At 44.4% G+C, this 22,151-nt stretch overlaps 1 protein-coding gene across 1 annotated transcript in view; it reads left to right on the top strand.

The window, feature by feature from the left end:
* SACK1E (scaffolding CK1 anchoring protein E) overlaps nt 1-22,151 on the top strand; it is a 90,707-nt gene that overhangs the window by 8,457 nt on the left and 60,099 nt on the right. Inside the window, exon 2 of the mRNA XM_089690968.1 lies at nt 11,676-12,259. Within this exon, the coding sequence (XP_089547094.1) occupies nt 11,810-12,259 (450 nt within the window). The 5' untranslated portion in view covers nt 11,676-11,809. The remainder of the gene's footprint in view (nt 1-11,675; nt 12,260-22,151) is intronic.

The following is a 22,151-nucleotide window of genomic DNA, read 5'->3' as shown; positions in this document are numbered from 1 at the left end:
TGCCCGTCTCCAGGACTTCTTCAGGGCTTCCCCCATCCTCTGGAACTCCCTACCCCAATCCATTAGACTATCACCTACTCTCCTCACCTTTAGGCGCATCCTGAAAACCCATCTCTTCAGGGAAGCCTACCCCGCCCTCAGCTAATTGCCGATCTCCTCCACTCTTCCTACTACTCCATCCCCCACAGCTATTTCCTCCTGTACCACTATCCCCTCCCTCCTAGATTGTAAGCTCCAAGGAGCAGGGCCCTCGAACCCCTCGTATTTTGAATTGTATTGTTACTGTACTGTCTCGCGTACTGTCTCCCATTATAATGTACTGCGCTGAGCAAACTGTTGGCGCTATATAAATACTGTATAATAATAATAATAATAATAGGAGATTTTTACACTTTCTTTAAAAAGGTGACACTGTTCAGGTTGTACTAAAACACCCTGTAAAAGGATAGCCTTAACCACTTGCCCTCCTGAGGATTTACCCCCCTTTCTGACCAGGCCACTTCTTGACATCAAGAGAAAAATGATGATGAGGGAGGTATCTCCAGCTGATTGACAGCCTCAGCTCTGTTTCTGTGGACTGTCTGAATGTCCAATCACCTCTCAAAGTGCTCCTTACTGGTGGTAACTTCAGCTCCCCCTTTTCAGAGCTGAAAGATCCTGTGTAATTTCTACATTTTGAATGGATGCAAGCGAAGACAGCTGCAGATAAACAGGTACAACTTTTGTAGGAGGATTTGTTTCATCTCTGTGTATCACCTGTGGCCAGTCACTTCACTCGGTAATGGTTTACATCCACTTTAAAGTCTATCTGCTTACTTGTACCTACAGGTAAGCCTAAATAAGGCTTACCTGTAGGTACAGTAAATATCTCTGGCTGGGACCCAGTGATTGACAGCCGTGGCCAGCGAATGGCGGCGCAGGTAGGGCGTGCGCGTGTCTCGCGTGCATCACCTACCTGGAAATGCAAAATCACGTATATATACGTGATTTTGTGCACCCGTGCTGCCCTGTAGCAGTATATCTGTTATAGTTCAGTTGGGAAGCAGTTAAGCTGGCCATACACCAGTACATGTTTGTTTAAATAAACTTGTTTGCAGAACGTTCATTACATTTCCAATAGTAAGTGAGGTCAAATCAACAATCAATTTTGACTGTAATGACAAGGAAAAATCAATATTTCTAAAAAAAGTCTCAATGTGAATGTGTTTTTCCTTCGGAAAAAAAACGTACTTGTAATGCATATGTGCATTCTGAATCGAATGCAGAATTGTAAGCATTGGCATGGCAATTGAATGACATTTTACAGGGTTTTCATTCCATTTTTTTTTAGTTCATAATGGTACTATGGAATGCTCTCATGAAAGATTTTTCAGCTTTTCAACATTTCCATACAAACATTCAACTGAAATTCTGTTGGTGTATGAACAACTTTAGACAGACATGTCAACAAACAAATGAAAGCCTACTGCAGGCTAACAATTTTTAAAATGAAACTTAATTTAAGAGTGAAAGTTCTGCTTATTCTCCCCCTACCATTATTGGTGAGTTGTTTTTCTGGGAGCAGGCCAAATTATCAGCTTTTCTTTTTAGGTAAGTAAAACCTTTACACCAAAAAGAAAAAAAATGTTATCTGTAACTGATTATTTAGTATTAGCCTGATGTTCAGCTTCAATGTGTTAGTGTATGTAAATCTGCTAGTCCATCTAACACTCTACTCCCCGAGGCTGACAATGCTGCTTCATCCAAATCACCAAATCACATGGAGAACACAGAGGGGAAAAGCCTAAAAAATAAACATGCAGTCACTACATTTAATGATTGGTAAATTGCAATATTTTACTTTTTGCTTTTGGGTTTAATACAGCTTTAATTCTTTTTTTCCCATTGCTTTGTAATCACTTTAACGTGAATAAATGTGCAGCAAGTTAACTACGTGGACCACATGTGATATTGTGCATTTTATTTTTATGCACTATGACTGCTGTATAGTAAAACATTACGATGCATTACATTGTACTTTGGAACTATCACTAGTCAGTCTGTCAACTGCATTAAGGTAAAAAACCTTCAATGCTCACCCCCCCCATACTTACCTGAGCCTGGTCTTGATCCAAAAATGTGCACAAGAACAGCAGCGGCTCTCTCCCTCCTCATTGGCTTAAAGACAGCAGCAGGAGCCACTGGTGTGAAGCCACACTCTGTGTGTTTATGGACACATAAAGCCTTCATAGCAAGTGGCTTGCTATGAGGGCACTCAGCGATGGGAAGGAGCCAGGAGTGCCGGTGTGGGAGCCGAGAAGAAGAGGATCAGGGCTACTCTGTGCAAAACCATTACACACAGGTAAGTATAACATATTTGTTATTTTAAAGACAAAATAATTGCATGTTTACAATCACTTATTGACCTAACACGCATAATCTGCATTTAGCTCACTACATATAACCACCAAGAGCATCATGGCATTATATTCATATTAGTTTGGTAAGCTGGCAGTCCAGGTACTGCTTTGCTTTTTCCTGGGTACAATTTATTATATTTACATCTTACCTTTGTTTACCAATTTCTGCAAAATGTGGTAAAGACTGAAGATAAGGATTTGACATTGACATTTTATTATCAGCATTAACTAATAGGTTTAATTTACTAAGCCCCACAAATGTTATTAAAAATTTATGTAACGCCAATTGCTTTGTTTTTAGATAGAGTTGGGAGGGATTAAACCCCTGATCAGGTTATTTTTCGTGCAATTTGTCCCATTGGGGTGTGTGACAGAACACCTGTCACCCTGATTGGGTGATTCCGTCAGAGAACTGTTTCCTCACCGCTGGGACACCAAACCAAGGTATTATAGTTGAGCATCGCACCCAAGAACTCGACGGCACTAGCTCAGGTGCAACTGGAACTACTTTATTGAACAGAATTAGCGATTTTTATACACTTCAGGAATAGGGGCAGTCCCCATATGAACAATATAAACAACTATTATACATTAGTATAAACATCCCACAATGGTGTGGTAACAAGGTAAATAGGACATAATACTAATCACATCATCAGGAGGACTAGCAGACAGACAGAAACAATAGGTGACTCAATTAACTCAATTAACAATGGGATTGCTCACCTAGGAGGCACACAATGGTAGAAAGACAGTAAACACATAACACCTTAATAAACAGATTAGAGCAAGAGTCCTCAGCATCAGGTTATTTTGAGATGATAATATCAACATCTTCTTAGAGCATCTGAATCTAGGAAGGGGGGGGGATTGAAGCAGTCAATGCTGGTTTGGGCACAGAGACCCCAAATATGCATCCTGGTCCTCCAGTTCTCAGAGTCTGTGTGTTTTGGGGAGACATGGATTTGAATCCAAAGTAAACTACTCCAAAGGTCCCCCCAGGCACACACCTCCCAAAGAGTAGAACCCCCTCAGCTGCCAGGGCCATGGCCAGTAGGCAAGAGGTTAGCCTGCAGTCCCCTCCAAAAGCCCCTGTCCCAGTTGGGTCTGTAGACCAAACACGATTTCTTCTGCGCTCTAGGACCCAGGCGGATGGCAAATAGATGGAACCAGAACTGGAAAAAAGCGACCACCAGTGCATCAAAGGTTGTGCAGCTCCAAACAAGGCTGGGGAAGCCCGACCAACACTACAAAGCAAAACAAAAACGAGAAGCGCACAAACCTTGTGCATTACCTCAGTAAACAAAAATTTATTAATAAGAAAGGTACTCACAAACAGCGAATAAAATCAGGCATGTAAGTCCTCACAGGGACTTCAGAGATAGGGAGCCAGTGCGAGTCCCATCGTGGGGGTAGACACTCAGTTCAGCTGACGCGTTTCTAACCTTCTTCATCGGTTGGGTCTGTCACAGGGAGAATTTCCTTCCTTTCCCAGATACACAACAGGGAATGAGTGGAAATCTCTCAAAAGAGAGGGGATAACCCCTCTTAGACAGCTGATATAAGAGTGGATGTCTCTAATGGATGATTGCCATTCAATTCCCCAGCAGGAACATGGACAGCATTAACCTTTGCACAGTTTTCCAAAATTAAGAAAAATGTTTAGATAGGCTTTAGGTACACTTTAAAGTATAACAAACGGCAAAAATTTTTCCATTAGTTTTGATACAGTGGTGACGTGTTAGAACACCTGTCAGGTTTGTATTGCTGTCTGTGTCCTCATTAGGGAGATTCACCCTCTCTATTTGTCCTGTTTACCATTATCATTGTGAGTGAAAATAATAGAAAATCCCAAATGTTGGGTTGCCCCCAAAAATGTAATGGGGAGGATTTCCAATGGGGACACTAGTTCTGATGACCCTTCCTTTCATTTGCAGGGCTTTCCTCTCACTTCCTGTTTGGAAATCTCCCCATCTAGGACACAAATGGTGAACAAAAAAATCTTACAGGGGTTATAACCACCCCTTGCTCTATCCAAAATCTAAAAAAAAATTTTTTGCCTATAGTTCTACTTTAACCACTTCGAGTCCGGACACTTTCACCCCCTTCCTGTCCAGGCCAATTTTCAGCTTTCAGTGCTATCACACTCTGAATGACAATTGCGCTGCCATGCAACACTGTACCCATATGAATTTTTTAGCATTTTGTTTGAGACAGATAAAGCTTTATTTTGGTGCTATTTATTCACCACTGGGATTTTTATTTTTTTTGCTATGTAAATGAAAACGTCCAAAAATTCCTATAAAATTTTGCAAATAAATAATATTTTATCATAAACCTTGGCCAAAATGTATTGTTATCTTTTTAGTAAAAAAAAAAAAAAACAAATTAGTTTATAACCAAAAATTATAATTTTTAAACTTTTGTTTTACATTTTTATTTTATTTTTTTATATTATTATTCATGTATTTGTTTTTTTTTATATATATACTGTCACCCTAGCTGTAAAAGCAATCATTTCTCCTTCTCTCTGGCTGCATTCTTGCAGCCATTGAGAACTACTGTGTGAGCTGTGATTGGTCACAGCTTGTCACATGGTACAAGACTGTTGTGAATATCCTTGTACCATGTGACCTCTGTGATCATTCACAGATTTCACACGTAGTAAGCAATGATGTCAGAAGTGACATCTTGCTTACTACTCTGCATGTGATCACTGATTGACCAATCAGTGATCACATGATCGGGACCTCGCACAGAGGTCCCGTACAACGATCGGCATTCCACTGTGTCCAGAGGACACAGTGGGCACCGGATTGCAGTGCTGCGATCTCCCAGAGAGCAAGCACAAGCAGGAGGCAGGGAGCCCGTTTATAAACGGCCACCCAACCCTGCACTACCACCGCCCGACCGTTTAAATACAACAGCCGGACGGGAGGTGGTTAACAGAAATCCGTAATGTGGGAAACATGGAGGCTTCCATTGCTTTTTGAAAGTGCTAGTTATCTGGCTGTCACATTGATTCTTTTGCTTCAATTCACTGATCAAAACAATTACCGTATATACTTGAGTATAAGCCGACCCGAATATAAGCCGAGGTACCTAATTTTACCACAAAAAACTGGGAAAAACTATTGACTCGAGTATAAGCCGAGGGGGAGGAATAGTGCCCCATCGTTGGTGTCAGTGGGAGGAGGAATAGTGCCCCATCGTTGGTGTCAGTGGGGGGAGGAATAGTGCCCCATCGTTGGTGTCAGTGGGGGGAGGAATAGTGCCCCATCATTGGTGTCAGTGTGCGAGGAATAGTGCCCCATTGTTGGTGTCAGTGGGGGGAGGAATAGTGCCCCATGGTTGGTGTCAGTGGGGGGAGGAATAGTGCCCCATCGTTGGTGACCCCTGCTCCAGCCTGGGCTCGCTCGCTCCCTCCCTCTTCCATGGTACACACTTACCGGTCAGATGTCTTCCTTCTCCGGCCGCTCTCCTCCTCTTCACTCGCTCGATCTTCGCGGTGCCGCTCGGCTCCTCCTCTCCAAGCTCTACCTCCTCACCGGTGATTGGGCACCTGTGTGCCTCTCCTGAGCTACAGTTCCGGCGGCCAATCACCGGCGAGGATTGATCCCGGGGGTGTGTCCAGATGACAGGGACGGCATGTCATCTGCAGACGTTGACTCGAGTATAAGCCGAGGGGGCCGTTTTTCAGCACAAAAAATGTGCTGAAAAACTCGGCTTATACTCGAGTATATACGGTATGTAGATCAGGACTTCTGAAGTTTCTCTAGATTTTCTGATCTAGTTGTCCTAGGTCAGTGTAAGTATTTAAATCTTTCACTGATAAAGCAATTTTCTCATTTTTTGCACACATGTGAAATGCACATTTTAAGCCAGAAAATTACTTAGAGTATATGTAAATCTTCACCATGTAAAACAACCCATTCAGTTTAAAATAGCAATGAAAGACAAAACATTTGTGTATAAATAGAAATAAACACATTATAAATATTTTTTTAAATTTTTGTATAAGTGATCACATTCCCTCTGTTCTCAGCTGCATAAGGGATGGGGGGAGGAGAAACAGCAGCACACGTATCTTCCCAGTCAATGGCTGTGCGGGGGGGGAGGGGGTTCAGCACAAGTCTGATTATTGGAGAAGAGCAGACTGAGTTCCCAGTCTGGCTAGATAACTGACCACACTGTGCCCTCATGCCTAGTGTGGTTAGTTTTTAATAGGGAATCAGAGGGTCTGGCAGGAACACCAGTGAATTCACACAAAGAAAACAATACAAAGAGAACAGGATGTATTTTTATACAAGTGTAGAACTACCCCCATAGGAGTCGCTGAAGTTTTGGGTCCCCCTATAGTCTTGCACAGCCAGGCAATACACATTTCCTTAATTCAGATTTGCATCCAGGAGACAGTGACCAGTCCTTGGACTATGTTTTGAAGTTTTATTGGGGGAATTGGAACTTGCATGGGGTAAGGGGTGTATGAGATGGAAGTCTTTACATCATAAAGTAATTTGTGAAGAGCTAGCCAGCCTCTCCTGTAGTACCAATGCAGACCCTAGATGAATCCTCTCCTTATCCAGCTGTACTGGGTGAATCCCTGGGCAGGGGATCCAGTGCCTGCCACTGCAGTGTGAAAAGTCTTGGGTAAAAAGCTAATACAGTTTCCCTCCAGAGTGCCTCTTTCCCTTTACTGGCCCAGGGGGTGCAGGTTTACTCACTAAGTCCTTCTCTTGTGCTGCTGGTGGGCTGGTGGCTGCTACCAGACCTTCTAGCAGGGCCAAGCCTTCCCTGCTGCGTAGGTGGTCCACATTCTGGGGGGCCAGTGAAGTCCTGAATTTTTCTCCCTCCAAGGTCTTCTGCCTGTAAGTGAGCCCCTCTCCATCTGGGCCCCCTCCCAGTCTCCTGCTCTCCAGCCTCACTTCCTCATCTTTCACCTGAACTCTCCTGCTGCTGATCAGGTTTTCTCATTTTTCAGAAAGAGAAGCACACGGGGCGAAAAAATTTTCACTCCCTGTGTGCTTCTATTTTTAGTTATTGGTTGATCCACCAGTCAGAGGAGGGCTGCACCATCAAGACCCTGTTCCTAGGCCATCAGCATATTTGATTCCTTGGTTTGTTTCCTGGCATTTACCCCTTTGAAGCACTGGAGAAGTTGTTCTTTCAGTCCAGATTTGTCGGTTGTTTCTCATTTTTCAGGGCTGTCCTGGCTCCATGCCAAGCCTCCTGTTGGAGATTGGCCAGGATCTCTCATAAGTGCAGATCAGCCTCTCCTTACCTCTGCCCACTGCTTCTAGAACTTTCTCCAAAATTCTAGAGCAGGGGGAAGAATCAGAGAGCTGGTCTGCAAAGCCTCTCAGCCCCTGACTGAAATTTGAACCCTCTGACTGTTGAACCAGGCTGCTAATCAGCCTCTGACTAACAATTAGAACTAGAACTCCCCCTAGCTGCCCCTGTGCTTCATTGGTACGTGATACAGCAGGCACATATCAGGAATATGAACGTTATATATTTTCTGAAAGCAGAGGTCCTGTGGAATAAAATTATGGCAGTAGCAATGTTTTATGTCACATAATAGTATGATAATAGTGCAATTGTTCATCAAACCTAATTTTTGGAAAAAATATATTCAAATTAATTTTAGTGTAAACACAATATAATACTATTTTTTGTAAAATATATAAGTTGCCTTGAGTAAATTTATACCCTCACTTTGGCATGACGATACCTAATATTTGTGGCACAATCGTTTTTGTACATAAGTGCACCCAACTTGTACATATGGGTATGCTTGTGGGGGCAGGGGGATTTTTTAATATTTTTTGCTTTTTTATTTGATTAAACTTTAATTCCAAAAAAATGTTTTCTTTTTTAACTTAATCTTATTGCTGTCACAAGGAGGCTGACAGGTCTTGCTATGGAGGGAAAAAACTGAATAAATAAGTGGACCATGCTTTGTAGTGTGAGATCTGCTTTAATTATATGTAATACAATGTCCCAGTGAAAGGGATTCCTTCATCCCCTTGTTTGTGTAGACCACCAGCCTAAAGGAAAAAAAACGAATAGTGTACGGCCAGCTTTAGTCACCTTAACCACTTCCTGTCCGGCCCATGTACATAAACGGCCGGACGGGAGCAGTGCAGGAGTGGGCTGCCATTCATAAACTGCGCCCGCATTTTCAGCCTATGCGCGCTCCCTGGGAGCACACGGCACACCGATCGCTGTACAGGACCTCTGTGTGAGGTCCCAATCGTGTGATCACTGATTGGCCAATCAGTGACCACACGAACAGCAGTAAACAAGATGTCACTTGCTGACATCATTGCTTACTAATTGTGAAATCTGTGAATGATCACAGAGGTCACATGGTACAAGGCTATTCACAACAGCCTTATACCATGTGACAAGCTGTGACCAATCACAACTCTCACAGTATTTCTCAATAGCTGCAAGAATGCAGTCAGAGAGAAAGAGAAATGATTGCTTTTACAGCCTTTATGGGTGTAAAAGCAATCAGTGTAAAAAAAAAATCTTCATCACCCCCCACAAGTAGTACAATGTCACTATGGTGACACTGTACTGCTAGGGTGACCGTATGTTAAAAAAAAACATAAATAATAATATAAAAAAAAATGGTTATTTTTTTTTACTAAAAAGATAGCTGAATACATTTTGGCCAAGATTTATGAAGAAAGATTATTTATTTGCAAAATGTTATAAGAAAAACACTTTTTTTCAAAGTTTTTGGACTTTTTCATTTATATAGTAAAAAAAAATAAAAATCCCAGTGGTGAATAAATACCACCAAAATAAAGTTTTATGTTTCTCAAAAAAAATGCTAAATTCATATGGATTCCATAACTGCGCAATTGTCATTCAAAATGTGACAGCGCTGAAACCTGAACATTGGCCTGGACAGGAAGGAGGTAAAAGTGTCCAGACTTGAAGTGGTTAAACTGTTTAAAAATGAGTTAGAAACCCAATAATCTTGGGTACATTCTTAACAGAACATGTTTTCCCGGAAAGCAGATCAGATAAACAGTCATTATAATTGCCCCAGAGCATATCTAAGTGTGACAGTAAAGACATTTTGTAACTGCAAAGAGTCAGAAATGGAACACAATCAAGTATGGAAGTACTACTATATGGTAGTAATAGCCTTGAAATGTGTAGATCACTAATTATGTGTATGATGTAATTTGTTCTATAAAAATGTGTAATAATTGGTATTTTCTGCAGCAATTACTGTCACATTGGGTTTTATTTTTTAGGGTAGTTCAAACTGAAGTGGACATGTGAAACCAGATCAGCAACCAAATTGACTTTCACCTATTAGTTAAGTTAGATCAGTTAGAACAATAACATATAAGGTAATGCTATGGGCCTCTGCATTTTTAATTATTTGTTCTAAATGTCTTAAAGGTACCCATAGATAAAGACTGGAGTATGTTGGTCCATGCTTTATGTCTTGCCTTCTTCTGGATCAACTGTGGGTATAGGATTCTGTATATTATTTTTTTATTATTTTTATTTATTTTTTCCCATTGGTTGAACTAGATGGAATTGTGCCTTTTTCCAACCTGACTAACTAGATATATAGAAATGCATTGATAGTCAACCAGTCTGTACAGATTCAACTGGAGCAGGTGACAAACTTGTGTCTGTGGTCAACATCAAAGGCTCCTTCGTTCAAAAAAAAAAAAATAATTAGTAATAATCAGTAATTTTGATAAGTGGATTCTGGAGGTGTCTGGTGACAGACTCCCAGTTGCCTTCATATAATAAAAATTCAAACTCAATCATATGTATGTGACAGCCGATGAACAAGCCTGAATGCAATGTGACCAGTCCTACATGTCAGACCACTCTGTAATGTCTATGACTAGCCTGTGTTACCTTGTATTATAATGCTATCCATATACCTGCATCCAGACATTTTACCTGACAATACCAATCCTCCATATTTCCTATGATTTCTTTTCTTTTCAGATCTCTATATTATACCATTAGTTTTTTCAGTTGATAATTATTGGCATATTACATCTAAAATAGCGTAATTGTTTTTTGACATGAAAGGAATCTGCTACCTTCAATTACAAAGAGAAGTAACCAACCTATGGAGGGCCTAAGCTAGTGAGCATGGGTTGGCTCATCCAAAGACCTCTGATCAACTATTTCTGGCCCTATGAGAGCAGCTCTGAACATAAGTACTTGGCAGTGTTCTAAGTGACACTAAACTCTGGTTTTAAAAAAAGGAAATTTTACTCAAGCATGTATTTTAATACAAAAAAGTACTTTCTCTTGCTCTGAGCCTCCTCCAAATCTTCAAATACCATTTTTTTTCCTGCTGTGACCTAACTTCCTGTTAGATGGTGGCTAAGTTCATTATCTATGGCCCCACTCTTGTTCATATCCGAGATGAACTATGGACTATATTAGGACTGTGGGATTTGTAGTGTGCATAGAGTAGTGCACACCAGTGGCCTAACTTGGTTAACAACACTGGGTCAAAACGCAAGCTTGCCTCATGATTTGTCAATAAGGGATTAAAAGCACACTGATGAAGATGACTGTGTATGCAGCACATCTGTTTGGTACCTGGTGCTCCTCCCTCTCTCAGCCTGAGTTTAATGTTGATCTCCAGGGAAATGTCAAAATTACCTCTGCAGTGGGGCTGCCCCACCTCCCAGTGCAAAGGCTTGTTTTGCCTAGGGTACCATTAAAAAGCAGTTTTACTTACTTTATCTCAAACTCCATTCCTTTTTGCACTCTACTTTTCCCTTTGGCACTCCAGGTTGTGGGTGGACTTTAGCATTTTTGCTTACAACACGGGAGTCCTTCACTGTGTGTGTTGATAACAGAGTGTGATCCCTGGATGGAGCACCAAAGGAGGACTGGTAGCACAAAGAGTAGGAAGCCTATGGAAGTTAGGGACAAGGTAAGTCAAAGGCATTCTAATGGTACCCTAGGAAAAATTAGCATTTAACCTATGCAATGTGGGGTAAGCCCTACTGCAAAGGTAGATTTGACATTTCCCTCGGAGTTCAGCTTTTACTGTATAGGGTAGTGCAAGTGGCTGCTAGCAAGCCAGTCTGTTACATACTAGTTGCATTTAGAAAGCAAAATAAAATTCTGAATGCATATCTGCAGTAAAGTATTTTTTTATTTCTGGTAAAGCATTAATCAATTATAATGTGTCCATTGAAAAAGTATTGTATATAGACGGCAATGTGCTCTACTATCAGTATTCTAATACTGTTTATCCATTTGCAGCTGCCCCATTGCAATCAATGTAGAGGATATATTTGTTACAACTTCAAGGTTGTCGCAGTCCTAGGAAATAGACAAGCCAACCTTTATTCTTAAATAGTTTGTTGATAAGGATTGGGGAAAACATTTTTTTGAAGATGGCAAGCTCTCAGCTCAAGTGCCTTGAGGATGACCTGGAATTTGTGGACATTACTGAGTCAAGTCCCCAATTTTATTACTCTGAAAAGCAAAGGGCTGCCCTGGAAAAACTATTAAGCTCTGGAGAAAATGACTTTCAAAGCTACCTAAAAAAAGAAGTAATGCGGAACTTTCTGTCCAGAGAGGAAATCATTTCCATAACAAATTCTGCAGTGGATTCACAGCTAGGAAAAATGGAGTGTGAGGATGACACGGAGCTGGATGATGATCTGAGTATCAGTTACTGGCCTGGAAAAACTGATGTCCCTACCCCAATGTTGGATCTGGGGTGGCCAGAAGGAGATACCTGGAAAGGGATTACCCGGGCTGATGTCTACACTCACCCTCCTTCAAATAATGCTCCACACATAAAGGTGGTCATCAGAAAAGCCATACAAGGAGCTACAAAGGTACTCTTCCAGCCTTATTTCCCTTTGTTATTTTGCAAATCATTAAAGCCTGCTGAATAATTATTATTTAAAGGTTCATACATCTATAGCTGATATTTTAGGTTTTGGTGAACCTGGAGATGTAAATGTAAATGTGTGTGAGCTCACATAAGATCCACCGTATTCACAAAGTTTGGCCAGGATTGTATAAGATAATAACTGAATACACTGGAGCATTTTAAATTGTTATCTAAAGTAGATAGATGGTTACAATCTCACTGTACATCTGTGATGGTTTTGGTGTCCTTTATAAGGTATAGGAACACAACTACTAAACATCTATGGGTACATGCTTTCCATATCTGCTTAGCTATTAAATACACAGGGACTACTGGATCAATGTAAGGAACACATCTGCATATATATTCAAAAATACTCTCTAGATAGTTCAATTATACATTCTTTGTGAGTCATATTGCTTTGACCTGCACTGGCAAAGCTCGGGTTTCTAATAAAGTCCAACCTTGGGCTCTGGAGATAACCTCCCATCTGACCCCTTTTTCATCCCTTAGGGTCACCCAGGCTGTATCTTGTGCTGTAGTTTTTGTATACTTACCTTTATAGAAATCTTCAGTATGGTCACATGACATTCATGGTCCTTTTCCTCTTTGCCTCTTGTCCAAATTGTGTTTTCCTCCATGATGTAATTTGCAGCCATTTTGATGCCCTCTTCAGGAGGCAGGTCCATGACCCCATACACTCACAGAATGGCTTCAGTTTTCTGGGTTGAAGGCTAAGGATATTTTGTTGTGAAAAAAAGATTACCATGGGGGGCAGCTCCAGATTAAAGATGTGTATTGCAGCTTAAGTTGATAGGTAAGGGTAGTTAATGCTTGGAATAGACTTCCTGCAGAGGTAGTGAGTCAGTCAACAGTAAGTGACTTCAAGCATGCTTGGGACAAACATAGATCTATACTCAGACAAAAAAAGTTTACAAAAAAAATAAATAAATAAATGTATAAATAATAAATAATGGGAAGACTTGATGGGCCACTTGGTCTTTTTTTCTGCAGTTACTTTTCTCTGTTTCTATTTTTTACCACACCTTGAGGATATTTTTTAATTAAAAAAAATGAGGCAGAGTTTGACCTTTCAGCCCACCTATATACCTCATCCTTTCCACACATTGCTGTTCAAACCAATAACTTCCCTTGCAAGGCAAATTTCAGTTTTTATTTTAAGGCCATATACACACTCTGTTCTCTATGATGCCTTTTCTCCTACAGGAGTGTAGAACCTTCCTAGTTAGCTATGGGGAGCTCTAGCTTCAATTGGTAAATAGGGGCTGAGTAGCAGCCCAGGTGCAATAGTGCAACGGAGGTTAAATTTGTGTCAAAGCTGAGAGGCAATGCGAACCAGCCCTCTGGAATTTTCCCCTACTCTAGAACTTTGGAGAAAGATCTAGAACCAGTGGGTGGATCTGAGGAGTAGCTGATTTGCACATTTGAGGGTTCCTGGCCAATCCCCTACAAGAGGCTTGACAAGGGCCAGGACAACCCTTAAAAGTGACAGAGCCTGGTAAGCAGGAGGAGATTTGGAGGAGAGCTGGAGAGGAGTTTGAGTGGAAGAGGAGGATGTGAGGCTGAGGAGCAGGAGCCTGGGAGGTAGCCCAGATGGGAGTTCACCTCCATGCAGGAGCCTGGGAAGGAGGAAAACTCAGGACTTCACCAGCTCCCAGAGAAAGGACCACCTGTGTGGCAGGGAAGAAGTGGCCCAACTAGAAGGCCTAGCAGCAGCCATCGACCCACCAGCAACACAGGAGATGGACTAAGTGAATAGACCTGCACCCCCTGAGCCAGATAGGAGGCACCCTAGTGGGAAACTGGTTTAGCCTGCCACCCAGGACTGTTTCACCATTTTATGTGGCAGACACTGGATACCCTGTCCAGGGATTCCTCCAGGCAAAAAGATAGAGGATCTGGGGTCTGGGGTGGTAATGCAGGAGAAGCTGGCTAGCTCTCCAAAAGAGACTGTTTGCTGTAACCACTTGTACATAGCTCAGGAAGTTGTCCTCAGTTTCTCATTTCCATTAGGTATCCTGTACACCCCTTACCCCATCCAAGTTCTACATTCCCTAAAAAAAACTTCAGAACAAGCTTAAGGACCGGTTACTGACTCCTGGATGCAAGTGGATGTGAAAATGTGCATTGCCTAACTGTGTAGGACCAAAAACTATTGCAACTCCTTAGGGGGTAGTGCTACAGGGGTATAGCAGCAGAAAAATGCAGTAAACACCGCACATTCACATGTGTCTGATGTTAATGCATTCTACTGGCCATAATGTTAATTTATTCTGGCCATTAGAATCTATCAATGTGCACACAGCTTGCTTGAGCAACGTGTGCTTGAGCTCAAAAGCTTCTTACCTGATTGCGACTTTGGTGTTTTGTTTTCTGCCTCTAAATGCCCCTGCCTCTAAACTCCTGTAAACTCCTATAGTGTTCATGGACACATAATCTAACGTGGAGGAGCATTTTGAAACAGAGAAAAAAAAAAGCTCAAACACCTGTAAAAGCAGCCATCTTCAGTGACATGTTCATGAGCCCTAAAAGAAGGGGTGTGCTTAGGGTGGTCATGACTAGTGTTGTGTAATTTAAAGGAGATTGGGAAGTGCTCAGGACTGAAGGATCTGAAAGTTAATGTCGCTTTTCTCATGCCATGAAAACATATTGTACAGGAAGGTTCAGTTGGACTAATGGGATTATTCTACAAACCATTCATCAGGAAAAAACATTATAGACATGTGTTTCAACTGCCCAGCCCCTTAATTGAAATTATCCTTCCTTTGATGATTGTTTAAAGTCCAACTGAACATTCAGTTTATATTTAGCTAAATACATTCCAGGCACATGAAAACTAAGGCTGCATTCACATCTGCGCAAAGCAATTTTTAGGCTTTAGGTTTTCAATTAACCTTTTCTGAGCATTGTTATGTGCATATAGAAGCGTTTTTATGAAGCACATTTCAAGTGTCACATGTGTGTTCAAGCGCTTTTGTTTTAGAAAATGGAAAACACTGGTGGAAGCTAAAGACTCAATAATTCTTGAAATATGTCTGGAAAAAAAGGTCTGCAAAAACACTTGAAAATGCTTGATTCAAACTTTTTCAGGCATTCCCATTGAAGTCTAGGGGGCCAAAAACACCCAAATCTGCCTCAAAAGTATCTCATATAGGTTTTGGAGCTTCAGGCTTCAAGCCACACGCATCTTAGCACTCATACTATATGTGAATAGTCACCCACCAGTCTAATACAATTGTGGATGTTAAGCATTTTGGAGCTTCGAGCCACAAAAAAAGGCTCAGGTGGGGCCTAAAGGTATGCAAAGACTTATTAATATAAGTGACTCAATGCCACGCAGTGCCAAATCCTCCTAGTGATAAATTCCCATGTGTCGTGCAATATCACATAAAATCATATAATAAAGTGAATTCACTTCTACTTATTGTTTGTTTTTTGTGGGAACACAAAAAGTGTGAGCAGCAGTACTAACATTAGTTATATATAGCTTTTAGATATTTTCTGCTTTCATTAGTTTGCACTGTTTTAGGGTGATTGCGCTAAGGTTTTTTCACTATTGTATACGCAAAGACTTATAGTTTATATAGTGTATTGTATATTGATTAGGTGATTGTGCTGAGTCTCTGGTTTCAAAGCCTTACAGTTTGCTTTCTTTGGAAAACATCCACAGCCTGAGAAAATTCCTACCCCATGCCACAATTCTGGAGAACCCCTTGCTCTCTGTGTTGAAGCAGTGGACTCTCTGCAGAGGTTTCACATCCCACCTATGGAGTCAGAGCAGAGTTGTCAAACCAGAACGGAGCAAGAGAATTGCTGATTGTACAGCTTTAGGTGTGACTTCACAAGAGGTTTGTTGGATCTCTGCAGAGAGACCATTGCCTCCACACAGAGATCAAGGGTGCATGCTTGCACGGGACAGGCTCTTCTACTCAGGAGGCATCTCTTTTCTAACGAATGTAAGGTTTCAGACACCTTTTTGGTGACCCTGAAATGTATTTAGATGATTTAAATTGAGAGTTCAGCAGGACTTATTTCTGTGTTATTTTATTTATTTATTTATTTATCTAGTTTATATAGCGCCAAAGGGTTTGCTCAGCGCTGTACAATAGAGGGGGGGACAATACATGAAACAGTACAGTAACATCAAACAGCACACGAGGGGTAAGAGGGCCCTACTCTTTCGAGCTTACAATCTAGGAGGGAGGGGGTAGTGGTACAGGAGGAAATGGCTGTGGGGGATGGAGTGGTAGGAGGAGGGAAGGGCAGCGGCTGTTAGGTGAGGGTGGGGTAGGCTTCCCTGAAGAGGTGGGTTTTCAGGGAGCGCCTGAAGGTGAGGAGGGAAGGTGACAGTCTGGTGGATTGGGGTAGTGAGTTCCAGAGGATGGGGGAGGACCTGGAGAAGTCTTGCAGTCGTGTGTGGGAGGAGGAGACCAGGGAGCAAGATAGAAGGAGGTCCTGTGAAGAGCGAAGGGTACGGGTAGGGTGGTACCTGGGAATCAGGTCGGTGAGGTAGTTAGGGGCAGTCTTGTGAATGGCCTTATAGGTCAGGGTGAGCAATTTGAATTTAATGCGTTGGGCAATGGGGAGCCAGTGGAGGGAGAGGCAGAGGGGGGTGGCAGAGGTGGAGCGGCTGGTGAGGTGGATGAGTCTGGCAGCTGAGTTCAGGATGGTCTGAAGCGGGGAGAGTTTGCACTGGGGTAGGCCGGTGAGGAGGGAGTTGCAGTAGTCAAGGCGTGAGATAATCAGGGAGTGTACGAGTAGTTTAGTGGTGTCTGGGGTAAGGAAGGAGCGTATCTTGGCGATGTTCCGGAGGTGGAGCCTGCATGTGTTTGTGAGAGATTTGATATGAGGTTGAAAGGAAAGGTTTGAGTCCAGAATGACGCCAAGGACCTTGGCTTCCTGGGCGGGATTGATGGTGGTGGTGTTGGTAGTGATGGAAAGGATGGGGGGGGGGGGCGCGGGCTGGGGGGAAGACGAGAAGCTTGGTTTTGGAGAGGTTGAGCTTCAGGAAATGGAGCGACATCCAGTCAGAGATGTCGTTTAGGAGGTGAGTGATGCGGGCGGAGAATGTGGGGGTGAGGTGAGGGGTGGATAGGTAGATTTGAGTATCATCAGCGTAGAGGTGGTAATTGAAGCCGTGGGAGTGTATGAGTTTGCCAAGGGAGGAGGTGTAGATGGAGAAGAGAAGGGGTCCAAGGACAGAGCCCTGGGGGACCCCAACAGCGAGGGGGAGGGAAGAGGAGGTGGCATCGTTGTAGGAAACGCTGAAGGAGCGTTGGGATAGATAGGACGAGAACCAAGAGAGAGCGGTGTCTCTGATGCCAAGGGAGAGTAGCTGATTAAGGAGGAGGGGGTGGTCAACTGTGTCAAAGGCCGCGGAGAGGTCTAGAAGGAGGACAGAGTAGTCGCCTTTGGCTTTGGCGGTTAGTAGATCGTTGGTGATTTTGAGGAGGGCAGTTTCGGTGGAGTGTAGGGGACGGAAGTCGGACTGTAGTGGGTCAAGGAGGTTGCTGTCAGTTAGGTGGGCGCTTAGGCAATCGAAGACCAAGCGCTCAAGGAGCTTGGAAGTGAGTGGCAGCAGGGAAATTGGTCTGAGGTTGTTGAGGTCAGTGGGGTCCAGGGAGGGCTTTTTGAGTATGGGGGTGATGTGCGCATGTTTTAGGGGGGAGGGGAAGACGCCAGTAGAGAGGGAGAGATTGAAGATGTGGGTAAGGGAGCGGATGAGGGAAGAGGGGGGTGACCGGAGGAGTTGAGAGGGGATAGGGTCCAGGGGGCAGGTAGTGAGGCGGGCTTCTGAGAAGACTCTGGTGACTTCCTCCGTGGTAGTAGGGCTGAAGGAGTGCAGTGATGGGGGGGTTACGGTAGGCAGGGCCTTGGGTGTGGTGGGGGCAGTGCCGTTGCGAGGTCAGAGGAGGGGAGAGATGAGGGGGTGATGGAAGGGGGGAGACTAGATGGGGAGGTAGATTGCAAGTTGACTATGTCCTTGCGGATTGCGTCAATTTTGTTGTGGAGATGAGTGGCAATCTCGTGGGCGGTAAGTGAGGTACTGAGTGGAGGAGGGGGGGGAGAGAGCAGGGAGTTGAAGGTGGAGAAGAGTCGGCGAGGGCAGGTGGAGAGGGTGTTGATCAGGTCAACGAAGTAGGCCTGCTTGGCGGCGTGGAGGGAGGAGGTGTAGGTGAGGAAGGCAGATTTGTAGAGGGAGAATGCATGAGGGGACCTGGTTTTGCGCCATAGTCTCTCCAGCGCACGACTGCGACGTTTGAGGCATTTAGTATGGTCGTTCTGCCATGGTTGGAGCGGTCTGGGTTTGATGTTGCGTGTGGTTAGGGGTGCCAGAGAGTCTAGGGTAGCTGATAGTGAGTCGTTGTACGCGGTGGTGGCTAGGTCAGGACATGACAGTGGAAGGATGCTGTCGTGTAAGCGGTCGGCAGCCGAGTGGAGGGGGGCCGGGTGCAGGTTGCGGAGGTTGCGGCTGGTGATGGTTTGGCGCACTGGGGGGGGGGGTTAGGGGAAGGAGAGATGGAGAACGTGAGGAGGTGGTGGTCGGAGAGAGGGAAGGGGGTGTTAGAGAACTGGTTGAGGGTACAGAGGTGGGAGAAGACGAGGTCCAGGGTGTTCCCATTGATGTGGGTGGAGGATTGAGTGTATTGTGTGAGCGCGAAGGAGGAGGTTAGGTGGAGGAGTTGGGAGGTAGCTGGGGTGTTGTCGTTGATGGGGATGTTGAAGTCCCCGAGGATGATGGTCGGTAGCTCAGAGGAGAGGAAGAAGGGAAGCCAGGCGGCGAAGTCATCCAGGAAGCGGGCTATGGATCCGGGGGGCCTGTAGATCACTGCTATCCTTAGGGGGGTGGGTGAGAAGAGCCGGATGCAGTGAGCTTCGAAGGAGGAGAAGGTTAGGGAGGGGGGGTTAGGGAGGACCTGGAAGGTGCTCAGCGGTGATAGGAGCAGGCCGACACCACCACCTTTGTGACCTACTCAGTCTTGGTGAATGGGACCAGACGAGACCTCCATGGGAGAGTGCCGCAGGGGAGGTAGTCTCAGTGGCCTGTACCCAGGTTTCGGTGATGGCTAGGAGGTTGAGGGAGCGGGAGATAAAGAGGTCATGGATGGCAGTTAGTTTGTTGCAAACCGAACGGGCGTTCAGAAGTGCAACCGAGAGAGGGGGGATGGATGCGGGGAGGAGGTGCACAGGTATGAGGTTGAGGGGGTTGCGGCGGCTGGCGGGGGCAGGGGGGTCCCTGGAGGGGGGGTTCCTGGAGGGGGGGAGAGGTGGTGAGGGGCCAGGGTTCGGGGAGATGTCCCCAGCGGATAGGAGAAGGAGAAGGGTGAGGAGGGTGGCATGAGAATGGGAGGTGTAGGAGCGTGTGGGTCTGGTAGTGGTGGCACGTGGGTCGACCGGGAGTGGAGTACCAGGAGGAGGTGGTGAGTGCCGTAGTGGGGAGAGGGCAGAAGTGAAGGGGCAATGTAGAGCTGTTTTGGGGGGGTGGGCGGGTAGAGGGAGGCGATTTTTGGGATGGAGGAGAGGAAAACGAGGAGGAGAAGTGCAGGTGGCATGCTGGGGTGAGTGCAGTGCTGTTTGGGTCAGGGGAGGTGAAGGGATACGGGTCAGGGCGAGGTGATGTGGAGAGTCTGTATCACCGTGGAGGAGTCCACTAGAGTCCTTCTGTAGCTGCAATCTGTGGGTGCAGTATGCTGGCATCCGAGGGGTCTTCAGTGGTTCCGGTGGATCGGCGAGTGGAGGGGTCGTAGGGTGCGATGTCTGGGGGTGTTGGTAGGCACGGCGTCTGGGGATGCTGGCGGCTCGGTGACTGGAGATTCGCTGGGTGGTCCGAGAGATTCGCTGGGCGACGTCTTGATTCGCTGGGTGGTCCGGGTGTTGGTGACCAGAGGTGGTAGCCGGGTGCCCGGTAGCTGGGTGCTGGGTGTCCAGGGGTGGTAGCTGGGTGCCCGGTAGCTGGGTGTCCAGGGGTGGTAGCTGGGTGCCCGGTAGCTGGGTGTCCAGGGGTGGTAGCTGGGTGCCCGGTTGCTGGGTGTCCAGAGGTGGTAGCTGGGTGCCCACATCAATGGGAACACATGTTAGAGGATTTGATACCCATGAAGTCCTTTAGTGAGGGCTGTATTTTGTTAAATGCTCCAAAACATGTCATCCATTTACCAGAGATGAAAAATGATAAAAGAAAAAAACAGCCAAATAAAGGTAGGAAACTAATATAACAGGTTTTCAACAATGGATGCTACCTCTGGCTATTTCACAGTCTCCTGTTGTTCCTTCCTCACATATGTTGGAGTCATATGATATAGATAATAAGTACACATATAGATAAATCAGTCCACAGATATGAGTTTGTGAAGTTTGTTTCCTCCAGAATCATTCAGTATATGAGTTTTGTGTAGTTTCATATATCTTGGATCTCATTCTGTAGGCTCTGGGCTACACAGGGTCCAACATGTCCATCCAAAGTAAGTTCAGCTTAGGTTTCCTCAAGGAAGTGCTTTTGTTGTCATTTTCTATATTAGCCATTCATTATAAATGGAATGTGTGTATTTTTGGCTCTACCAATTGTCATATACTGACATGTAGAAAATACATTTGGGTTCATTTTGGGGAGATAGAATTACTAATGACAACAGACTGCTCTTGTTTCATTAAAGAATATGTAAATCCAACATTTCCTATTCCTCATGTGCTTGCTGTACCATGTGCTTGTATGAAAACGTATCCTGCTTCCTTTGTGTGAAATACATGGTGTTCCTGTTAGTCCCTCTGCTTTTCTATTTAAAACTGACCACACTAAGCAGGAGAGCACACTGTGGTCAATTCTCTGTGCTGGAATCTCAGCCTGCTCTTCTCCAATGATCAAAATTGTCCTGCCACATGCACGCTGGGAAAACCAGTGTACTGCTGTTTCTCCTCCCTCAGCTCTTATGTGGCTGAGAGCAGAGGGTATGTGATCACCTATAAAAAAGGGAAAAAAGGTATTTATAATGTTTTTTTAATCTATACACAAATGTCTGCCTTTCATCTCTATTTTACCCACTTCTTGATCGCGCTATAGCCAAATGAAGGCTAAAGCATGGTCATCCAGTTCTGGGAGGACGTAAAATGACATCCTCTCAAAACACCCCCTCCCTTCCCCTGCACGTACACTCCAACGGCATGCACCCGGTGCGCTCTGTGATCGCTGTGTCCTTTGACACGGTAAAACGCCAATCACAGCGGCCTTTTACCACAAGATCAGCTGGGTCCAATCATAGCTGGTCACCATGTAAATACACTTGCCGGTTATCAGCAGTACTTTCCTCATACTGTCACAGCATGGGGAAGGTACTGCCCATAACCTGCAACTGTCAAAGGAGACATCTACAGTGAAAATCAGTGCCCTGATTATCAGTGCAGCCCCAAAAGTGCCAATCAGTGCCCAACAATGCCCATCAGTGCTGCCCAACAGTGCTTCCCATCAGTTCCCAACAGTTCTGCCCATCAGTGTCCAGCAGTGCTGCCAATCTGTGCTCATCAGTGCCCTTCAGTACTGCATATCAGAGCCCATCAGTGCCACATAACAGTGCAGCCTCCTCATCAATGCCTCCTCATTAATCAGTGCCTCCTCATCAATGCCCACCAGTGTTGCCTCACCAGTGTCACCTTATCAGTGGTGCCTATCAGTGCTGCCTCATCAATGCCCATCAGTGCTGCCTATCAGTGCAGCCTCATCAACGCACATCAGTGAAGGAGAAAAATTACCTGTTTGCAAAATGTTATAATAGAAACAAACAAAATTTTAGTCTCTTTTCATTTATAGTGCAAAAAATAAAACATCCAGTGGTGATTAAATA

The sequence above is a fragment of the Staurois parvus genome, unplaced genomic scaffold, assembly GCF_062004578.1.
Source record: "Staurois parvus isolate SC_StPar_1 unplaced genomic scaffold, SC_StPar_1.0 ptg000548l, whole genome shotgun sequence".
In the NCBI taxonomy this organism is placed as follows: domain Eukaryota; kingdom Metazoa; phylum Chordata; class Amphibia; order Anura; family Ranidae; genus Staurois; species Staurois parvus.
Note: the sequence above shows the minus strand (reverse complement) of the source record. Positions and strands in the feature narration are given on the sequence as shown.